The 23,231-nt window shown below is 34.8% G+C and overlaps 1 protein-coding gene across 1 annotated transcript; it reads right to left on the bottom strand.

The window, feature by feature from the left end:
• Positions 1-1,020: 1,020 nt before the first annotated feature.
• Positions 1,021-2,766, bottom strand: LOC132303370 (uncharacterized). The gene has a single exon (XM_059800606.1). It carries the CDS (start codon positions 2,657-2,659, stop codon positions 1,841-1,843), a length of 819 nt encoding a protein of 272 aa, XP_059656589.1. The 5' UTR covers positions 2,660-2,766; the 3' UTR covers positions 1,021-1,840.
• Positions 2,767-23,231: the final 20,465 nt, after the last annotated feature.

The raw sequence follows: 23,231 nt of genomic DNA, 5'->3' as shown, positions 1-23,231 counted from the left end.
CTAACCAAGAAAAAACGTTCAAGGAAGTGAAGTTAGTGACAAAGGGGAGGAAACCGGAGAGAGAATGGTGAGGAGGGAAAAACAAATGTAGAAATAATAATGGGGTTTGATTAAAAGGACTTGAGGTTGAGAATGGTTTGGCCAATTTTTGAGCAGTCGAATGAGAGCATGGGAAGGTTGTGAGCTCGAATTGATTTTGATGATTAATTTGCTACACACACAGAGAGAGAAAGAAAGAGAAAGGGGCGTGATAGGGGAGAAAGTTAAGTAAAAAAGTACTAGTATAATTTTATAAATTTAAAAGACTATAAATGTACTTTCAGTTAAGTGGAAGGGTAGATTTGTCATCAGTGTAAAGTTTTTTGACGATTTTAATGACCAGTTAATGGGAGAGAGTTCGTTGAGCACACACTCCATACTTAATGGGAGGGCGGTGTAATAAGGTCTACTTTTTACCATCGTGTGTAATTAAGGTAACTCTCAAGGATGTATTTGTAATTTTATCATTAAATATATCACTGCTATTCTATGAACTTAACTCTCAAGGATGTGATTATTTATTTATTTATTTATTTCTTAGCACTACTCAAAATTTATTGGACGTATCCAAGGATCACGGTGGAACCACATCATTGATGGTGTAGTTGATTTTGTCCGACACCGGGAAGATCCACAACTTTTGTCCAAATGTCAGCTAATTTCGCAAGAAAGAAGTACCAAGGGTTTCTACTTTAGTGGTGATTCCTAAGTAGGAGGTTGAACAAAATGAGTTTGCGCGTATATACATTAAAAGAAAAAATGAAAAAAAATAATTTGTTCTAACTTATAGACATGATACAAATCTGATAAGAATGCGGTCACACACAATTCTCACAAAAATAAGATACAGACACAACGTAACTATAATAATAATTTTTTAATATAATAAAAATGACGACTACATTATATAATCAATTCAATTCATCATTTAATAAGCAATGAAGCACCAAACCAACTTATAAAAAAATTAGATAAATATGATAAGGTGAACCAGCTTCAACATTTTTATCATTAATCATTCATCAGGTACACATTATAAATTCAATAACATAACACACACAGACGGAAAAAAAAGAAAGAAAAAGGAATTAAAAAGACACTCCACAATCCTCTTCATTTGGCCGGATCTTCCGAAAGCTCATCATCGTTCCAATACCCTCATTGATATATGGTATGGCCTTAAAATGGGTCTCGGAAAATTTGCAATCTTAAATATCTCACTATACTCTAAGGAATCAAATATATGTCCCTCAACATCCCACATCATAGTCTCACCCTCATTATATTGTGTAGCTCTACCTATAAAAGAAGGGGTTGAAGTGTACAAATACAAAATCTTCAACTATTCGTAGCCCATCTTGTTCCTTTTATAAAAGAATGTATTTTTTTTTCGATAATTGGGGTGTGTGGAGCTTTGCTTCATCAATTCCAAGAAGAATGTATTTCAATTCCCCAATAACAAGAGAAACAAGGATGTCAAAATACATTCAAAACCAAAGATTGGACTAAGGGCTCCAAAGATCCGTAGAATTAGAAACCCTACGAAATTGCCAGCTCCGCATGCAAGTCCTCTAAGAAAAGCCAACTGTACAATATTTCAAGCTCATTTGCGAACCATAGCTCCCAATCTCCTAGTACAATGATATAGATATGCATATACATACTGTACACAGTTATTGCTTTCTTGCAAATCAAACCAGGCAACATATCTATATATATATATATATATATATATATATATATTGTAACATTGTTAAGTAATCTTTTATCAAGCACATTCAAATCCCAACTCAGCTATATTCTATAGGAAACGACGAATTGGCCAACCTGCTTCATCCTTCGCTGTCTCTACAGCTATCGGCTTCATAACACAGTATTCGGTGGTTGAACACGAACCTCGTATCCCTCTTTTTCTTTCACCACATCCATTCAGATCCATGACAACTCTTCTGTCCTTATCATGCCTTTCAGTTCTCCTCTTCAGATTTTGCATCCTAATAGCTGAGCTCAATCTTTCTTTACTTCTCTTGCTACCTATTGAAACTGGCATGGCTTCAAGCCCCATCAACTTAGCCACCACCCCAGGTTTGCACCAAACCACTCTCTCTCCTGCTAATTTTTGTGGCAAACATGGCACTTTCTCTCCTTTTGAATCGGAACCATCCTTGTACATGCCCTTCCTTAACCCGTATTCGCAGCAAATTGACTTCCTCCCACCTGCAGTGTTGATAGGTGGCAGGTTTCGGAACGAAGACTGATACATGGCATCCTTCCCATCAAGAGAAAACCTAGGGTACTGATTCAACGCGTTCCTCGCAGATCTTAGTATGTCAGAGTTGTTAACACATGACATTCTGCGTCGCACTTCACCATACTCATCAAGCTTAGCCTTCCTCACCGCCATCTTCTCTTCTAACTCTAACTGAATTATCATCTCCTCCAAAGTTGGAGGGCTTTGCTCCGAACCTGTATTGTCCAAGGGGTCGACGATGGGTAGGGGGATTTCTCGACGTTGGTTGAGAGTAGAGGTGGAGCCATCATTGTTGCAGAAGCTTTTGAACCCTTTCCTCATTTTCGCTCCGAGAGAGTTCTTGAGGAGAAAGAAGGACAAGTCCTTCATTGGGTAGATATTGCATGTAGAAGAAAAAGAAGAAGAGAAGTGGTTTAAGATGAAGATTGAACATGAGTCAAGAAAAAGAGGTGTTGAAGAAATTATGGAACGTGAAAGGAGTCAATAGGAGCGGTAGTGAGACAATTTATTAGATGGCTTTAATAACACTCACATGAAAAGAGAGATGAGACTTCACAAGCTCTCACACTTTTAGAGCTATAAGCCAGCTCATGGCTTTAAGGATCATTTAAGTGTGATTAGGTTTATTATTGTTATTATTATTATTTTATTTTTTATAATTGAAGTGTTTGGGGTTTTAACTTGACTAATTTATGGGACTTGCGATCCCTTCACACGAATCGGATTATGTTCGTAATCGTGACCTATAAGAAATTGATATACTTGAAATAGATTCGAATATGAGACTTAATATTTCATGAGATACTAAATCTAGGTTTTTCCTTGGTAGCTAATCACATGGAGTTATTTATGTGTGTTTAGTTTGTACTTTAATTTGATTATCAAATGGAAATAAATTTATTGTTTGAACATAAAAAGGAAAAGGCTGAGAAAGAGCTGTGAGCAGATACTACATACTTCATAATTACCTAGAAAAGAAATGAAGTAATTACAAGAACCATTCATAATTATCTAGAAAAGAAGTCAAGTAATACAAGTACTATAGTACTTCATTAATAAAGCCAATCAACTAACTTTAATTACCACTGGCAGTTAATTACAACTGGCAGTTAAGTCAACAACAAAAAGTAAATGAAATTAAAGAAGATGATACATTTTATTTTGTTACAGCTGGCATATTGTTGTCACACGTCTGAATTATAAAGGGCATGGGTGGGATGTAAGTCTCTCGTGACGTGATCGAATTATACGTACACATATGGTTGGGTCATTGACTTCAATTCTTTGCATTCAAGTCTTTGTAACCCTCCACTCAGGTGAAAGTGTATTGATGGATAGCCAAAACAATTCAATTTGAAATTGAAATTGAAATTGAAATTGAAATTGAGTTGATCCGGTCAGATCCATGTAAATCCAAGTTTTGTTTTGTTATTTGTTGGGTGTGGGGTGGGTGTGGCGAGAAACTTGTGTTGCTTGATAAAATTGAACAATTAAGTATTAAAAATTTTAAAAATTTAAATTTAAGGGTAAAGTACAGTAACACTGTTTGAGGTTTGTCAAAAAAAACATTTAGATACAAATTACCTTATTTTGAGACAATGATACCCCTTATGAAATTTGCAAGTCAAACAGAGCCTTAGAACATGTGAAAAGTCAATTTTACCTTTCACAATTTTATTAATTTTAATTATAAAATATGATTTTTATAATGAGGGGAAGATGGCTAGAATGATTTTTACTGCTACTCTTTATTTCTTATGTTGGGAGAGAAACAATAGATGGCATGATAAATGTGTTAGAGAGGCTAAGGAATTAGCTAAATCTATTTTTTGGGAAGTGCTTCATGTGTTGGGGATTTCTCTTCAAGATATTTTGTTATTTTCCTTTTATTGTCTTTTTGAATAACCTTGCTCAGGGATATTGTGTGTCCCGTTTAGGACTTTCGTTGTATTTATATATACTCCATCATTTACGAAAAAAGAATTTTAATCATAAAATATCAAAATAATAAAATGACTAAATTACCCTTTTTATCTTCCTACATATATATACACACAGGCACACAACAGCTCTGCCACAGTGCCACCGCCACTGCCCTATCTTCTCCTCTACCACCCACCCATCTAAAACTACCAAAAGAGTACGAACAAGAGAATGCGACTCAGAGATGCGCACCGAAGAAGAGCCGAAGAAGAGCTCTCTGCCATAGCCACATCCTCGGTCTTGCTGGAGCGTGCTCATCTGAAAGTTGTCGCCACTGCCGTCCAATTTCTGATGTGGGCATCATCTCTGTTGTCCGAGTAAAGCCCTTTCCATTGTCGAGTCCCTTATAGTTCATCGATACGGGTCTGTGGATTTGGATTTCCTCGTTGGAAAAAAAAAGGAGACAGAGACTAACCAACGAAAAAAACAATCTTTTTAAGGGCGAAATCATTTTGTCACATCTTACACTAATGAATTTGCAATTGATATATGCAAGCCCCAGAAATGTCCGAATTTACTGCCGAGCATTTTGCTCACAGCATGAAGCATGCTACCTGATGGTCATCTAATTAACTTTTCCTCTCAATTTAATAGATATTGCATAATGCTCTAAAGATTGTGAGGTTTACGCGGGTTATGCGGGTTAGTTGATTTAATTGTGAATAACTCTTTTAATGACCTATATGAGATTAATCGGTCAACTTGCCAATTTATGTGATTGATTAAATTATCTAAGCAATATGATCAATTAAACATCTACAATCATAAAGATAAATACTTAAAAGTAAAGAAAGAAGAGTTAGAGAGATTGCACTAGGATTTTTAGCGAGGAAACCCTAATTGGTATAATAGACCAATTGTTGTGGGAAAAATCCCATGGGTTGTGTAGTCCAAAGTAAACTGATCCACTATGTTTGAAACAAAGTACAATGGACTTTGACTCAGGCTCATACCCTATTGTTCTACTAAACACAAATTGCTGACAATCTTCTGGCTTTACAACGTCCCGTCCAACATCTCTTAACTTTAGGCTTACTTTTGATCTCTATAGAATGATTATTGGTAGATTAAACAACACTTCTCGAATGCTTTAACCAGTTCAAAGTGTGATTGTTTTTACCTATTTTCTTTAAGATCTGAACTTTGATGTAGAAGAAATAAATCACTCTTTTCGAAATCTCTGAATCTTCAATATAGCTCCAATTCCGATGAGATAGAGAACAATACTACTAAATCACTCATGAATATATGTGTGTGCTCTCAAAAATAAATTCAGAAAAATCAGATTTGATTGTAAAAAAAATATTTCTCTAAAGGCTTTCTCAAAATAATGAATTGATGTTCTTCAAAGCCATACCTCAATAATGATTGAAAGAAACATTATATTGACGTTTAGAAGACTTAAGAATACTTGTAAAACAAGTGAATTTCGTGCATAGGCTTTTAAAAGGAAGTCTGGACAAAAAAGGAATCAAAACAGAACAGGAAACCAAAATGACCTTAAATTGTTCTGGAGCCTTGAACCTGTACTAAGTTTGGCTACCAGTTCAAGATTGGCAGTGTCAAATCCAACGTGATTTGGCTACTGGTAGAGCTAGAGGCTAACGGTTCAGGAAGGACAGTGACGAATCCCTTTTGAACCATAGTTGGCTACTGGTTCAAGTATAAAGCTACCGGTTACTAATGGACAGAAGTGAACTTCTTGTTTCCTTCAACCTTTTAAAGCATTGTTGTCATCATCCCAGAGTGTATTAAACCATGAACACTTGAATTTCTTCAAATCCGCATTCGATCTTCAGTATTGAATTTTTTAGCCAAAAAATTACAACTCGACTGGACTTGTTTTGACAACAAAATTAGCCAATTATAAAATATATATCTCACAATCTCCCCCTATGGCAATTTCTTGACAAAACCCTATGTAATCTACTGAAGCAGAAAAATCAAATTACAAGGAATGTCAAAGGAATAAACCGCAAAATGTTTTTCCTGAACCTCATGAAGCTTCAACACTTGTAGCAACCTATAATCTGCACATTACCTCAATAAAGAAAACAACTACTCGTGAAGCTTAATCAAGAAAATAAATATAAGCATAAAAAAATGTTAGCTCCCATTGCTAATTATGCCTGAAAAAGTAATGCTATGAAAATGAAATGATTAAATTTTCTCCCCCTTAATGCAAAAATATCTTTCCCCCTGAATTGTATTAATCTCAACTCTCTCCCCCTTTTTGTCACAAATTAACAAGGGTCTAAAGGAAGAAATATCCTAGAAGTAAGAAGTAACCAACCATATAGATCTTGTAAATTGAATCCAACGAGAAAATAGACTACACAAGACTATATGAATCAACACAAATTACCAAGATCAATTTAATGAAATTTCACAAACTTAGTAAGTGCAGTAAAATCACCACAAAGTTTCAAAATATATGATTTGTCAACTATTTAGACTTCAGATAATAAATCAATGATATCACATATCCTTAGAAATCAAACAATCGACATGTGCAAAAGACCTTTTTTTTTTTTTTTTTTTTTTTTTTTTTTCCCCCCCCTCTTTTTGTGCTCTATTTTTCTTTTTGCACATTGGCGGCTTTCACGCTTATAGGAAGCCAGCTTTTTCCTTTATTCCCATTTGTTTTAAGTCAAGGTAGCTTCGGATAATTCCCAAAGGTTGCCTTTTTCATCTCTCAATTTTTTTTCAAAACATCAAATATTTTCATCATTTTTTTTTTCAACACTTTTCATTCCAAGCTGTTTTTTCAAATTTTTTCTTATTTCACTCTTTTGGTCTAAAACACTTAAATCAAGTTTAAAATTGTAGACAATGATTAAGCATATCAACATCATCTTTGACCAACACAATGACATAAAAAATAAGTAAATGTAATATCAATAATCTATTCATTATACGAACCAAGTAAGCAAAATCAATTTCATCAATTCATAGCCATAGTATGTTTTACACAGATAATCCATGTGTCATAAAACTCCTTGTGTTCAACATACTCAATCAATATGGTTTGCTTAACTTCTCAAAAACATAATCTAGACACTCAAGATATGTATGAAAATCCTTTCTAGATTATATCCTTGCAATGCATCTAATCAAGACAATAGACGCCTATAGATTTCTTACGATGAGAAAACTTAGGAGCATCTAATGGCTTAGTGAGAATGTAAGCCAAATTTTGACCAGTATGCACTTTTTTCAAAGACACGACATTTTATTCAACAAGTTCCATAAGAAAATGATGTCAAATGTCAATGTGCTTAGTCCTAGAATGCAAAACTAGATTATTTGAAATATTAATTTCTTCTAGTATTATCACAAAAGATAACAATAGTACCTTGATCAACTCTATAATTCAGAATTATCTATTTCATCCAAAGCAATTGTGTGCAACAATTTCTAGCAGCAATGTATTCAACCTCATAAGATGATAAAGATATGCAATTTTGCTTCTTGCTGTACTATGAAATGAGATTACTACTAACATAGAAACAACCACCTGAAGTACTCTTCCTATTATCCTTGTTACCAGCCCAATCAATATCAGTATAGCCTACAATCTCAGAATTAGATTTAGAAGAATAACACAATCCATAATTCAATGTACTATTGACATAACGAATAATGCGCTTAACTACAAGAACTTGTTGTTCTCTAGGATGAGCTTGATACCTAGCACAAACACCTACACTAAATGAAATATCTGGCCTACTTGCTAAAAAATACAACAAGCTACAAATGATACTCCTATACAAGGAAAGATCAACCTTGTTAGGATCAGAGTCGCTATCCAATTTGGATGAAGTACAAATAGGAGTTTGTACATGCTTTAAATCTTTTATACCAATCCTCTTGACTAGATCATTTTCATATTTTGATTGAGAATTGAAAATCCCATCGTCAAGTTATTTCACTTGGAAACCTAGAAAGAAAGTCAATTCACAAACAACGCCTGTTTCAAAAGTATTACTCATATTTCTAACAAAATCATGAACAAGGTTATCACAAGTAGCACCAAAAACAATATCATCCATATATATTTGAGCAACAACAAAATCTTTTCCTTTCTTGAAAATAAACTATGTTTTATCCGCTCATCTTCTTCGAAAGCCCATGTACATTAGATAAGAAGTTAACTTCTCATACGATGTTCTAGGTGCATGCTTTAAACCATAAAGAGCCTTTTTAAGAAGAAAAATATAATCAGGATTATATGGATCAATAGAACCTTTTGGTTATGCTACATAAAATTCTTCTTGCAAAATACCATTGAGAAAAGCACTTTTTACATCCATTTGAAACAATTTGAATTTAAAGTGACATGGAAGAGTAAAAAGAAGTCAAATAGACTCAAGTCTAGCAACAGGTGCAAAAGTCTCATCAAAATGAATTCCTTCAACTTGAGTATATCCTTGTGTAACCAACTTAACTATATTTCTCATCACAAGACCATGTTCATCAAGTTTATTTTTAAAGATCCATTTGGTCCCTATGATATTAACATCACTAGGTCGAGGCACTAATTCCCAAACATCATTCTTCACAAATAGAAGCATTTCTTTTTACATAGCTATAAGCCAATTAGATCTTTGAAGAGCTTCATCAACATTCTTTGGTTCAAACTGAGCCATGTGACATGAGTGTCCTATATCATCTACAAAGCATAAGTTTCCTAACTGAATACAGACTATACTCCCAGTACCTGACTTATTCCATGGACCTATCATATTGTCAATTGGATGACTTGATCGAACCCTAGAACTAATAGATATGGGAATGTCTAAGGAAGGAGTAGGAATTTATATAGGTTCATCAGTGGTGACCTCTAATTCCTCATCAACATCCTTTTCAACCTCTTCACATTCTTTACCTAAATTCTCAGCTCTTTCTACCTTCCTTATGAACTGTAGGTTCTTTTCTCGCTCCTATAATTTCAAAATTTGTCTCATCCTCATCAAGTTGAGTAGAGATTACATTAAGCCTTGTATCATCAAACACAACATTAATTAATGTGAAGGGGTAAAAAGGTGGCTTATGTATGAATTACATTTATACCCTTTTTTCTCTTAATTGTGGATGATTAGGGTTTCTAGGGTTTTTTTTGTCCTTACCTTGGGGTTTTCGGGGTTGAAGATGATGGAGGAGGGGCAACCCTCTTCGCTAGCAGGTAGTGTTGCACCTACGACAAACCCCACTCTTACTCGTCCATCATGGAGTTCGTTACTGATTAACTCAACCTCTATGGGTTTTACGCCTCTTATGTACTATAGTGAGAGTCGAGGAAAAGATATCGTTATTATTGAAGATGAAGATATTATGGAAGAGATGTTATACTGGAAGAACTCAGTGGTATGCTATGTAATTGACAGTAAACCATGCTCTCTTTATTTCAAAGCCTATATGCAGAAGAGATAGCATAAGGATGCGGTATTGGTGTCAATAAAAGATGGTTTTTTTTAGGTATAGTTTCCTTCTAAAGAGGATTTATTGCAAGTTTTAGCTCGATTACACACCTTTTAGGGACCGACCATAATTGTTAAGAAGTGGCATAAAACTATACAACTAGAAAGGGATATTCTAGCCACGGTTCCAATATGGATGAAAGTCTGTGAGTTACCAGTGCATGCACGAAGTGACACTTCCATTTCAAAGGTTGTATCCAATATAGCAAAGCCAATATATATAGAAGATGTGATATAAAGTCGTGATAAAGGTTTGTATGTTCGAGTATTGGCTGAGATAGAGGTCGATAGTGCATTCCCAGAGATCATTCAATCTAGATTACATAGTTTTCCTTGTAAAGTTAGGGTTGAAAATGAATGGAAGCCACAGGTTTGCAAGTTATGCAAGAAAATGGATTATACTGAAAATTTGTGTCCACTCAATAAAGCTAAAGTTCTAAAGCCAAAGGAAAAATAGGTGGTGAAGACAAAGAGCAGTGATCAAGGGGTAAAGGATTTGGTAAGTATTTAAGAAGTAAATATGCTAAATGATGTGAATGAAGACTTAGAAGGATTTATAACTCAGAAAAAATCAAAGGGGAAGTCGAAGATTGGGACACCAGTTACACATAATCAAATTATATCTGCAAATGCTTTTCAAGTGCTTGATGAAATTACTGAAAGAGAAGAAGTTGTGAACACTTAGGTAGTGGAGGATATGGGGGAGAGATTAAGTAATGTGAACTTTAATACTCCTACAGTTCTGATGGATAAGAGTAGTAATGAGAAGGGTTTGTAACCACTTATTATGGAAAATGAGGTATCTACCAAGGAAGTTGTTAAAGAGAATCAAGATAATCAAAATTTACAATATGCTATGTCTTTATAAGAAGTTGTTATGGAAACTTAAGAGGAAAATGGGCAAGGTGAATGTAAAAAAAGGGATCCAGGTTCTCCAGGAGGGGGATCATCTGCTAAGAAACAGAAAAAGAAAAATAAAAGGAAAGAAATTGATGTTGATACAAGTGTGAGAATCACTAGATGAATGATTGTAGGTGGGTCTATACCACCAAATTCTGTATCTCAATGATAGGGATGTGGAATGTTAGGGGGCTCAATAGGCAAATAATGTAGAAGGAGGTGATGGCCTGGTTGAGTGATTCTTCAATTTATTTGTGTAGATTGGTGCAAACTAGAGTCAATGGTTTAAAATTTTAGAAAATCAAGAGTATGATTAGGAGAAATTACGAGTGGGTTAATAACTATAATGCTGATATAGGTGGCTGTATTTGGTGTGCTTGGGATGCTTTGAAGATTGGGGTGGATTTCATTATATCAAAGGATTAGCTAATTCATTTAAAAGTAAGTGTCAAAGGGACTATAATAAGTTTCTTTGTTGCTTTTGTGTATGCCAAAAATATTACTCTTATTTATAGAAAGATTTAGAAGATATTGGTCTGAGGGTTGATGGTCTATAGTTGTTGTTGGGTGATTGGAATATTGTTAGGTTCAATAATGAGAAGAAAGGTGGTAGAATACATCCTCCAAGGGTGTTTGCAGATTTTAATAACACAATTGATAAACTATGTTTATCTAATATGCCTACTTCAAATGGTGTTTTCACTTGGTGTAACAAAAGGTTTGGTAATAGGAGGATCTATACTAAATTAGATAGATGATTGATTAATGAGGAATGGGCTTTGGCTTATCCTGATTCCTATGTTCTACTTACTCCTCCAATGACCTCTAATCACTGGGGTCTTTGCATAAATGTACCAATAAAGATTGCTTCAGGGCCCAAGCCTTTCAAATTTTTATTGGTGTGGAATAAGCAACCTGTGGTTAAAGGCATTGTGACAACTGCTTGGACTTCTCATTTCAAAGGGGACTCAATCACTAAACTACTTTATAAGTTGAAGCTCTGTAAGAAGGTTGTGAGATAGTGGAATATTGAGAAGTTTAGTTCAGTGTATGCAGAAGTTCTATCTTGTAGAAAGAATTTGGCGGAAGCTCAAGTTTCACTGGTTACTGATCCAATGAATGGGGATTCGATCAAGTGGAGGATAAGTGCAGATTAAATCTGGAAGCTGTTGTTCCAAATGAAACTATGACTTTGGCTTAGAAATCAAGGGTTAGATGGGTGAAAGAACAGGATAGGTGTTCCAAGTTTTTCTTTCAAAAGATAAAATAGCATAGAGCAAATAATAATATAACAGCTATTCAACATGAAGGGGTATTGATCACTGATCCCTCTATCATTAGTAAACTGTTTGTTGCTAATAAATGCCAAATATTGCATATTTAAACGTCCTTAATTGCATTAGTTAAGCCCATTATTTGATCTTTGTATATAGATTTGTTGACCTTGAATCTAAGGCTTTTGATGATCATAATTCATTAATGATATTCTATGTTCTCTAATGTCTTCTTGAGTGAAATTACAGATCAAAGCTTTCATCAAACAACACATTGCAATAGAAGAGCAAAACTGAAGATGCAACCCAAGGCATGAGAAAAGGACTAAGGAATCAAGAGTTAAAGACAAGTATTCGATATCTCATCAAAATAGGGTTAGCTAGGATGGTGAGCATCTTAGGAAACCTTGTTAAAGTTTGTATGAAAATCTTGAAACTCAGTTTTTCCAAAACTATGTATATCATCTCACTCATAGTGTCCAAGGAACAAAGGACCAAAGTGTAAAACATCATCTAAATGTGTTCCTGAAAATGAAGGTCCATTTACCGAAATGGAAGGGCTTAATGAATCGGTCTGCCGAAATAGAGATACTGAGGATGATGACTAATCTTAAAATCATTTCGGACGACCGAAATAACTGTGAGTTTTACTTCGGTCTACCGAAACAAAGATACTGAGAATGATGACCAATCTTAAAACCATTTCGAACAACCGAAATAACTATGAGTTTTACTTCGGTCTACCGAAACAGAGATACTGAGAATGATGACCAATCTTAAAACCATTTCAGACGACTGAAACACAAGGGTGTTTCATTTCGGTTAACCGAAACTGCGTTTTTCAAAATTCTAATGGGTATTTTTTTCTTGAAGAACGTTTCTAACAGCTATAACACTTATCAGACATGTCTAGAAGTCAATATAAAGACTTATGAACTTCATTAAATGTATTTCATTCATTAAGATATACATCTCTGCAATCATATAACTTTTGTTCATCATCATACACATACTTTATATCATCAAAGAGTATTGAGATTCAAGTTATTCATACATATTCTAGAGTAAGCTGAATCTTATACTTTAGATCTAAGAGAGATCACTGTGTACTTCATCAATCTTGTTCAAATCTTGTAAGGGGTGGTGTGGCCCAAGAAAGATTAAGAGAATGTGTTTTTTTTAGCACTTAAAAGCAAGGAAGAGCTTCTTGTAAAAGGTTTGCTCTCCACCCGCAAAGAGAAGCCATAGTGAATTAGGAAGTCTTAAGAGGGGTCTTGAGCCTAGGAGTAGGAGTTTCCGAACCTCGCTAAAATCGCTGAGTATATGTTTGCAATCTCTATCTCTATCTCTTACATTTATTGCTTCATATTTTGTTTGATAAATATTGTCCCTTGAAGTTTAAATTTCAGATTACTCTTTTCAAATATTCATCAAGGAAGTTAAGCTTTGCTCTAGTTAGTTGATTAAAACGCAAAATTGACTGTAGTTTGTTTAGACTCTATTCACCCCCCTTTAGAGTCTATATCTGGGCAACAATTGGTATCAGAGCTAGAACTCTATTGAAAAAGCTTAAGTGTATTAGAGAACGATCATGGCAAACTTAAATGGTCATCTTCATCAAGAAGGCCAATCTATTATTAGACCTCCTTGGTTCGATGGAACAAACTACGGCTATTGGAAAAATAGAATGATAGACTTTCTTCAATCTGTAGACTATCAAATCTGGCTGGTTATAGTTAATGGACCTTTTGTTCCAATGAAAACTGTTGACACAAGAAGAATCCCTAAAATTGAAGCTGAATGGGACACTGAGGATTATAAAATTATTTCCTTAAATTCTAAAGCTAAAGTCAATATAAATTATGCTATAAGTCCTAATGAATATAATAAGTCTCTACTTGTACCACAGCTAAAGAAATCTGGGATAAACATCAGGTTACTTATGAAGGAACTTCACAGGTCAAGGAATCCAAAATTGACATTCTTATGCATCAATATGAATTGTTTCGTATGAATAAAAATGAGTCTATTAGTGCAATGTTTGTGAGATTTTCTGACATTATTAATGGCTTGAAACATCTTGGCAGAACTATGACTAACTCTGATCTTGCAAGTAAAATTCTAAGAAGCTTACCCGAAAAATGGGATGCAAAAGCAACGGCAATTAAGGAAGCTTACAATCTCAACACACTTGAGTTAGATGAACTTCTCGGCTCGCTTCTCACATGGGAGATCACTCTAAAAGATAGAGAAGGAGATCATCATCGAAAGAAAGAAATTGCTCTCAAAGTCTCTTAAAGAAAAAAGGAAGTTGCCGGCAACGAAAATGAAGATGATGATTTGGCTCTTATCACTCAATCTTTCAAAAGATTTCTTCATAGGAAGAAATTTAACAAGGGAAAGTTCAAAAAGGGTGAATCATCTAATGAACAGAGCAAACGAGACACCTTTACCTATTTTCATTATGGAAAGCCGGGACACTTTAAAGCTGATTGTCATGTTTACAAAGAGGAAAAGAAAAAGAGAAGAGCAATGCAAGCCACTTGGGAAGATGACGACTCAAATGGCTCCAAAAGCAATGATGAAAAGGCAATCCTCTGTCTCATAGCAAATGGGGATGAGGTAAACTCTAATTATGACTTTTCTTCTAATTGTGAAATGTCTTATGATGATTTAGTTGATGCATATAATGGATTACTTGATGGTTTTAAAGAATTGCATGATGAACTAGATAAAATGGTCAAAAAATGTGCTTCTCAAATAAGAGAAAAACTTATCATTGAAAATAAATTTCAAACCCTTCTAAATGAAAATGAGCGCTTGAAAAAGGAATGCACTTTGCTTAAAGAAACAGGATCACCTGAACTCATCTCTGAAAATGCATCCTTGAAGTTAATCATTAAAGATCAAATTGATGGTCTAGCAAAGTTTACTCAAGGTACCAAAAATCTAGAACTTATGCTAGGTGCTCAAAGAAGTGTCTTTAATAAAAATGGATTAACATATGACCCTTTTGATAAGAAAGCATGTCTATTGAATAAGAGAGAGCCTTTGGCTAACTACTTTGTTAAAAGTAAGAACAAAAATTCTAGATGCAATTATTGTAAAAGGATAGGTCATCTTATTTAAGAGTGCTCAAAGAGAAAGCCTAAGTTCATAAAGAAGTGGGTTCTTAAAGGAACATATGTGCTCTTAGCTAACTCCCATGGACCCAACAAGATTTGGGTACCAAGTGAAAATATTTGAAATCTCTTTTGTAGGATGGTTTCAAAGTCTCCACATCTTCCAAGGACAAATGCTTTCTAGATAGCGGATGTTCAAGACATATGATGCGTGACTGCACAAAATTCTCCTCTCTAGAAGCATACAACGGAGGAAGCGTAACATTTGGAGATAATTCTAAAGGCAAGGTAATTGGCATTGGGATCATAGGTATTTCTCCTTCTTTATCAATTGAACATGTCTTACTTATTGAGGGTTTAAAGCATAATCTATTTAGTGTTAGTCAACTTTGTGATAATGGATTTGATGTGACTTTTAAATTGGATAAATGCATTGTTAAAAGAAATGAATCTCAAATATTTTGTGCTCGTAGAAGTGGTAATGTATATACCTTGCTCTTAGGTGAACTTCAAGAACAAGATGTTAAATGTTTCATGTCATCCAATGAACATAGTTGGTTGTGGCATAAAAGGTTAGGTCATGCTAGCATGGATTTAATCTCAAGATTGTCTAAAAATAAACTAGTCAAAGGTCTCCCCAAGACAAATTTTTTAAAAGACAAACTGTGTAGTGCTTGCCAAATTGGTAAGCAAATCAAGTCCTCCTTCAAAAGGAAAAAGGATATAACCACTTCAAAACCACTTGAATTGATCCACATGGATCTTTTTGGACTGGAGAAAATTGTTAGTCTTAGTGGTAAACTCTATGCCTTTGTGATCGTAGATGACTACTCTAGATTCACTTGGGTATTCTTTCTTGCATGCAAAAATGAGGCTCATCCAATGAAAATGAAAAGGAATGTAAAATTAAAACCATTAGAAGTGATAGGGGTAGAGAGTTTGATAATCAAGACGTTGAAAGATTTTGGGACGAAAATGGCTACAATCACAATCTTTCAGCACCTAGGACTCCCCAACAAAACGGTGTTGTTGAAAGGAAAAATAGATCACTTCAAGAAATGGCTAGAACCATGCGAAATGAGCACAAATCACCTCTTTTCCTATGGGCCAAAGCCGTAAATACTTCATGTTATGTTATAAATAAAGTTGTTATTAGAAAAATTCTCAACAAAACACCCTATGAGTTATGGAATAAAAGAAAACCTAATATAGGCTATTTCAAATTTTTTGGGTGTAAATGCTTTGCCCTCAATGATAAGGATAATCTAAGAAAGTTTGATGTTAAATCCGATGAAGGCATTTTTCTTGGATATTCCTCTAGAAGTTTTGCATATAGAGTTTATAACAAGAGGACCTTAGTTGTGGTTGAATCCATACATGTTGTGTTTGATGAATACCCAACCTCTCCCACAAAAAGTGTGATGGACAATGATGAAGAAGTTGAACTTGAAAAGGGTACCAATGAACTTAATACAAATAGGTCACCTATAGAGCTTGAGAAGAGTATCAATGATCTCAACATAAATGAGTCTCCTATTGATATCTATCAAAGTTTCAATTCAAGTGAGGATACCTCTCAAAATAGAACTACTCTAAATGAATGGAAGTTAGTTTATAATCATCCCATTGACCAAGTTATTGGTGATCCATCCAAAGGTGTTAGCACAAGGTCACAATTAAGAAATGTATGTAATTTTGTGGCATTCATTTCTTAATTCGTACCTAAAAATATATATGAGGCTGAAAATGATGAATCTTGGCTTTTGGCAATGCAAGAAGAACTCGTTCAATTCAAAAGGAACAAAGTTTGGAATCTTGTCCCTAGACCTCAAAATAAAACAATTATCGGCACAAAATGGGTTTTTAGAAATAAAAAGGATGAGTCGGAAGCTATTATAGGGAACAAGGCTAGACTTGTTGCAAAAGGATATAACCAAGAAGAAGGTATAGATTATGAAGAGACTTTTGCTCCCGTTGCTAGGCTTGAGGCTATAAGAATGTTACTTGCATTTGCATCTCACAAAAATTTCAAATTATTTCAAATGGATGTACAAAGTGCTTTCTTAAATGGTTTTATTGATGAAGAAGTATATCTAGAACAACCACCGGGCTTTGAAAGCTATGATTATTCAAACCATGTTTTTAAATTAACTAAAACTTTATATGTTTTGAAGCAAGCTCATAGAGCTTGGTATGAAAGACTTAGTGGGTTCCTACTTTCAAATGGGTTTAGTAAAGGTAAGATTGATAACACACTCTTTACTAAAATCATTAATGGAAATTTGTTGATCATTCAAATTTACGTTGATGACATTATTTTTGGATCGACAAATGACACTCTACGTAAAGAGTTTGCCACCTTCATGCAAAATGAGTTTGAAATGAGCATGATGGGTGAACTCAACTTCTTCTAAGGGCTGCAAATCAAAGAAACTCTTGATTGAATTTTCATTTCCCAATCAAAGTATACTAAAGATTTGCTAAAGAAATTTGCTCAGAAGACGCCAAACATGCTAAAACTCCCATGAGTCATTCCTTAAAACTTAATAAGGATGAGAAAGGCAAGGAAGTTGATATTAAGAAATATAGAGGAATGATCGGAAGTCTTGTTTATTTACGGCTAGTAGGCCAAACATCATGTTTAGTGTATGCTTACGTGCTAGGTTTCAATCTTGTCCCAAGGAATCTCACTTAAATGCTGTCAAACGCATCTTTAAATACTTGAATGGTACTATTAACTTAGGTTTGTGGTATCCTAGGCACACATCCTTTGAACTCATAGGATTTACGGATGCTGATTTTGCTGGTTGTAAAGTTGACAGAAAAAGTATAAGCAGTGCGTGTCACTTTATAGGTCACTCACTTGTATCTTGGTCATGCAAGAAACAAAATTCAATCGCATTGTCCACCATTGAAGCTAAATATGTCACTGTTGGTAGCTGCTGTGCACAAATTCTCTATATCAAACAACAGCTAAAAGACTTTGGTTTATTCTTCGACAAAATCCCTATCAAATGTGATAACACCTGCACCATTTGCATATCAAAAAATCTCATTCAGCATTCTAAAACTAAGCACATAGAAATTCGATATCACTTCTTAAGGGATCATGTATCTAAAGGTGATATTGAATTGATGTTCATTAACACCGAGAATCAATTGGCTGATATTCTCACGAAGCCACTTCAAGAAGATAGGTTTTGCGTACTTCGTCGAGAAATCGGAATGGCAATAGAGAGAGAAATCCATAACAACTGCTGAAACCTCAGAATCAACACTTCAGGATCAGCATTTCGGTAGATCGAAACCATAGTTCGGTCGACCGAAATAAGGAATGAAGATTCTCTATTAAAAGCCATTTCGGTCGACCGAATCTTCGGGGCCCCACCACATAAGGCCCATATTTGAGCTTTAAAGAACCGCGAATCTCATTTTGCTTTCAAATCTCAAAACCCTATCTTTCTCGTTCTCTAAGGCGACTGCATATCTTGCGAAACCCTTGCGAATCTTTCACTCTATCTTCAAGGTAAGTTGCACTTCGAATCTTTCATTTCTTCTTCAAGTTTATCTATTGTGCTTATCTATCGTTGTTGGATCATTCTTAAATAGATTGTATTCTTCTCTTGTCAGTATCTCTATATATCATATATCTCACATAATCCACTAAAAAAAACCCATGGCTTCCCGCAAAAATCCTCCTAGTACTAAAAGAAATCTAGAGAAGAGGTCTAGGCACTCATATGGTACTGAAGATGGAGGGTCTAATCTCCCAAATCCTATTACTTCCAACCCCTATCCTACCCCAGTTATGCGCCTATTTCGAGAACTTAAGTTCAAAGAAGTTTATGAAACAAAATTCCTTCACAAAATTGTTGAAAAAGGTAAATTCTTTGATAAAGATGAAACTGAGGAACTCATCACACACACCTTCTCCCTTTTTGAAGTAATAGGCTTAGGTGAATTCTTATCCATCAAGGTTCCTGTCTACCCCAAGGTAGTTAGGTTATTCTATACTCATCTTGAAAGGATATTAGGGCAGAACACGTTCATTTCCTTCATTGTAGGCACTCAGATAACTCTCCCTCTATCAAGTATTCGTCATATTCTCAACATTCTTAACGGCAATATCACCTATTACACTGCCTATGACTGGTATGATGGGGAAGGGTTTGACCCTTACCAAGTTGTTCAATGAATGAGTCAATTCCCCACCAACTATGTTGACAAAATCTATACAAGTCAATTAACAGTACAAGCTCGTCTCATTTACCATGTCATCATTCACAACATCCTCCCAAAATCCGGTGGTCGCTCGGATGTCTCATTCATTGAAGCCTTTCTTATCTGGTGCATCTTGAACGGAAAGAAATTTGATTTAGCCTTTCTCATTTTTCATCACATGATAGATTACGCTAAGAAAGAAAAAACTCACCTTTTTTATGCCATGCCATTTACCCTAATCTTTAGAGCATACGAAGTGCGAATAAAAGGCGAGGATAAAAAGGAGCTTACTAACCTCTACAGATTTGACCGAGAATTGCTAGGTTGAGTGGGTCTCAAAAAATCCGAAAACAACATTTGGTATGATCCCATATTTGGAGATCTAATAAATGAGGGCCAAGACATTGATATGGCAGAGCACCAAGCCGCAGGTGTTGAAGTAGGTGGAAATGAAGAAAGAGAAATAGAACCAATAGAGGTTGAACGGGTAGAAGAGGAAGAAGGGGAAGAATAAGAATCTATACATATTGCTCATTCTGAAGAAAGATCGCTATGGGAGTTTCTCCTTGAGAATATTGCTCTTTCGAAGGAGCAAATCAATATTGAAAAAGAAAATCAGGATCACATTCTCGCCTTGCACGAAAGAGTTGAAGAAGTAGCAAATGACATTGATCTTGTCAAGTGCGATCTTTCTGACCTGCGGGCTACGGGACTCCCTCACTTTTGATGCTCTCATACCCCCTTACCTTTTTTATGCATGACAAAGGGGGGGAATTGGTTGATGTTGTTGGGTGAAATGATGTAGATGTTGATGTAGGTTGTGGATGCTAATGTTGATTGTACGTAGTTGAAAGATGCTGATGTAGATGTAGTTGAAACATTGAGAATAGATTAGTCAGAATGATGATGTTCATTGATTCTTGTTGGGTGAAATGATGTAGATGTTGATGTAGGTTGTGGATGCTAATGTTGATTATATGTAGTTGAAAGATACTGATGTAGATGTAGTTGAAACATTGAGAATAGATTAGTGCGAATGATGATGTTCGTTGAATTCTTAAATCAATGAAAATATATGTTTTTGGCATTTATAATTTGCATGCTTTCAACTCCTTTTATGTTATGCTTGTATGCCTCAAATATGTCCTGCTAATAATGATTAAATGACTGCAAAGGAAAGGGGAATCTTTAATTTGTATACCTTCAGTTTCAAAACTATGCACATTGAGAGGGGGAGAACTACTCACACTTTTATTCTCATTTGACGAACACATCAATGAATTGTCATTATCAAAAAGGGGGAGATTGTTAACCTTGAATCTAAGGCTTTTGATCATCATAATTCATTAATGATGTTCTATGTTCTCTAATGTCTTTTTGAGTGAAATTACAGATCAAAGCTTTCATCAAACAAGACATTGCAATAGAAGAGCAAAACTGAAGATGCAACCCAAGGTATGAGAAAAGGACTAAGGAATCAAGAGTTAAAGACAAGTATTCAACATCTCATTAAAATGGGGTTAGCTAGGATGGTGAGCGTTTTATAAAACCTTGTTAAAGTTTGTATGAAAATCTTAGAACTCAGTTTTTCCAAAACTATGCATATCATCTCACTTATAGTGTCCAAGGAACAAAGAACCAAAGTATAAAACATCATCTAAATGTGTTCCTGAAAATGAAGGTCCATTTCAGTCTACCGAAATGGAAGGGCTTAATGAATCGGTCAAGCGAAACAAAGATACTGAGGATGATGACTAATCCTAAAATCATTTCGGACGACCGAAATAACTGTGAGTTTTACTTCGGTCTACCGAAACAAAGATACTAAGAATGATGACCAATCTTAAAACTATTTCGGACGACCGAAATAACTATGAGTTTTACTTCGGTCTACCGAAACAGAGATACTGAGAATGATGACCAATCTTAAAACCATTTTGGATGACCGAAACACAAGGGTGTTTCATTTCGGTCGACTGAAACTGCGTATTTCAAAATTCTAACGGGCATTTTTTCTTAAAGAGCGTGTCCAACAGCTATAACACTTATCAGGCATGTTTGGAAATCAATATAAAGACTTATGAACTTCATTAAATGTATTGCATTCATTAAGATATACATCTCTGCAATCATATACCTTTTGTTCATCATCATACACATACTTTATATTATCAAAGACTATTGAGCTTCAAGTTATTCATATATACTCTAGAGTGAGCTGAATCTTGTACTTTAGATCTAAGAGAGATCACTGTGTACTTCATCAATCTTGTTCGAATCTTGTAAGGGGTGGTGTGGCCCAAGAAAGACTAAAAGAAGGTGTTTCTCTTAGCACTTAGAAGCAAGGAAGGGCTTCTTATAAAAGGTTTGCTCTCCACCCGCAAGGAGAAGCCATAGTGAATTGGGAAGTCTTAAGAGGGGTCTTAAGCTGAGGAGTAGGAGTTTCCGAACCTCGTTAAAATCACTGAGTATATGTTTGTAATCTCTATCTCTATCTTTTACATTTATTACTTCATATTTTGTTTGATAAATATTGTCCCTTGAAGTTTAAAATTCAGATTACTCTCTTCAAATATTCATCAAGGAAGTTAAGCTTTGTTCTAGTTAGTTAATTAAAACGCAAAATTGACCGTAGTTTGTTTAGAATCTATTCTCCCCCCTTTTAGAGTCTATATCTGGGCAACAAGATTATCTTCATTTTTGTGTTTTTGTGTTTTGGCAGGTCTAATTGCTAAAAAGGAATAAAAATAAGATTTTAATGGTTTTTGAAGAACAAGTCATACCGGGCCTAAATATCAAGTGGTTTTCAAAAAGAGATGACGTAAATATGCGATGGATGCAATCAGCACTACAGAAGAGAAGAAGAAGCCCAAGTATCAGTACCTCACATCCGGATGCCGAGCAGTTACACTTCGTGTCCGGACGCAAGCCTACGAGTCCCCATTTTGAATTAGTCAAAGTTTGTTCCATTTTAAGTGGGGATTTGAATTTTAACGAGTTGGGTTGTTTTGAAACACCTTATGGGATTAAGAGGGGGAAAATGCTTGAATAAGAGAGAAAAATTTTGGATTCTAAAAATATAGAGAAAGGGAAAGAATTTTCCTTAGGATTTTATGCTGAATTTTGCAACAATGGGACTTGAAGGGAAATCTTTCTCTTCTTCAATCCTTGAAGTTGCTACCCTGTCCATGAGAGGCTAACTCCTTTCCTAGGGAGTTGAAGTAACCTAAACCAAGTAATTATGTTGTAATTGCTATTTCAATTTGGGGATTCTTCTTGTATATATTTGATTTCATAAATTAAAAGGTGTTACATTGAATTAATGTGTTTTTATATTGAATTAATGCATGTGATTTTCATGTGAATATATAGTTATGTTGATATGTTTATCTTGTCTTAGAAATCATATTGACACAATTATGCACTTGATTTCCTATAGTGATAATGGGAATGAATTTATGAAATGGTCATATTGGCATGTAATTGAGAATTCATATAGATTATTCTTAAGGAAGATGGACCATGCTACATCTTTAGATTAATGTAGTTAGGTAAATGGTCCATACCAACTGAAGATACTCTATGATAGATAATTGATTTCATGTATTGCAACATATAATTGTAGGACCTTGATAGGCCATGCCTAAGGAAGATGGTTCATACCATAACCTAATTTAGGTGGATGAACCATGCCAACCAATGATGGGTTATGCTTAGTCCAGAAATGTATGATTTTTCTTGTAGATGTTATAGTTGTTTTATGCTTCTACACATCAATTTATATATATAGTTGTGTATCCCTAAGTTGAGTGCAAGTTGATATGTTTATGAGGTTGAGGTGAAGTCAATTCTCTAGTCTTCTCTTTATAAGTTCAACACATTCTAATCATTTTATTTACTATTTTTATGCAATTTCAATTCATAGGTTAAGTGACAAACGAATCAAATAATCATCTCTTTT

The sequence above is a fragment of the Cornus florida genome, unplaced genomic scaffold (genome assembly GCF_030987335.1).
Source record: "Cornus florida cultivar Cherokee Brave unplaced genomic scaffold, ASM3098733v1 CherokeeBrave_3.0.0_Hap2_Chr04, whole genome shotgun sequence".
In the NCBI taxonomy this organism is placed as follows: domain Eukaryota; kingdom Viridiplantae; phylum Streptophyta; class Magnoliopsida; order Cornales; family Cornaceae; genus Cornus; species Cornus florida.
The sequence above is the reverse complement of the archived record's forward strand: the minus strand, read 5'-3'. Positions and strand labels throughout refer to the sequence as shown.

Excerpts from the sequence above, each read along its gene's own strand:
- LOC132303370 (XM_059800606.1), bottom strand. The coding sequence starts at position 2,659 with ATGAAGGACTTGTCCTTCTTTCTCCTCAAGAACTCTCTCGGAGCGAAA.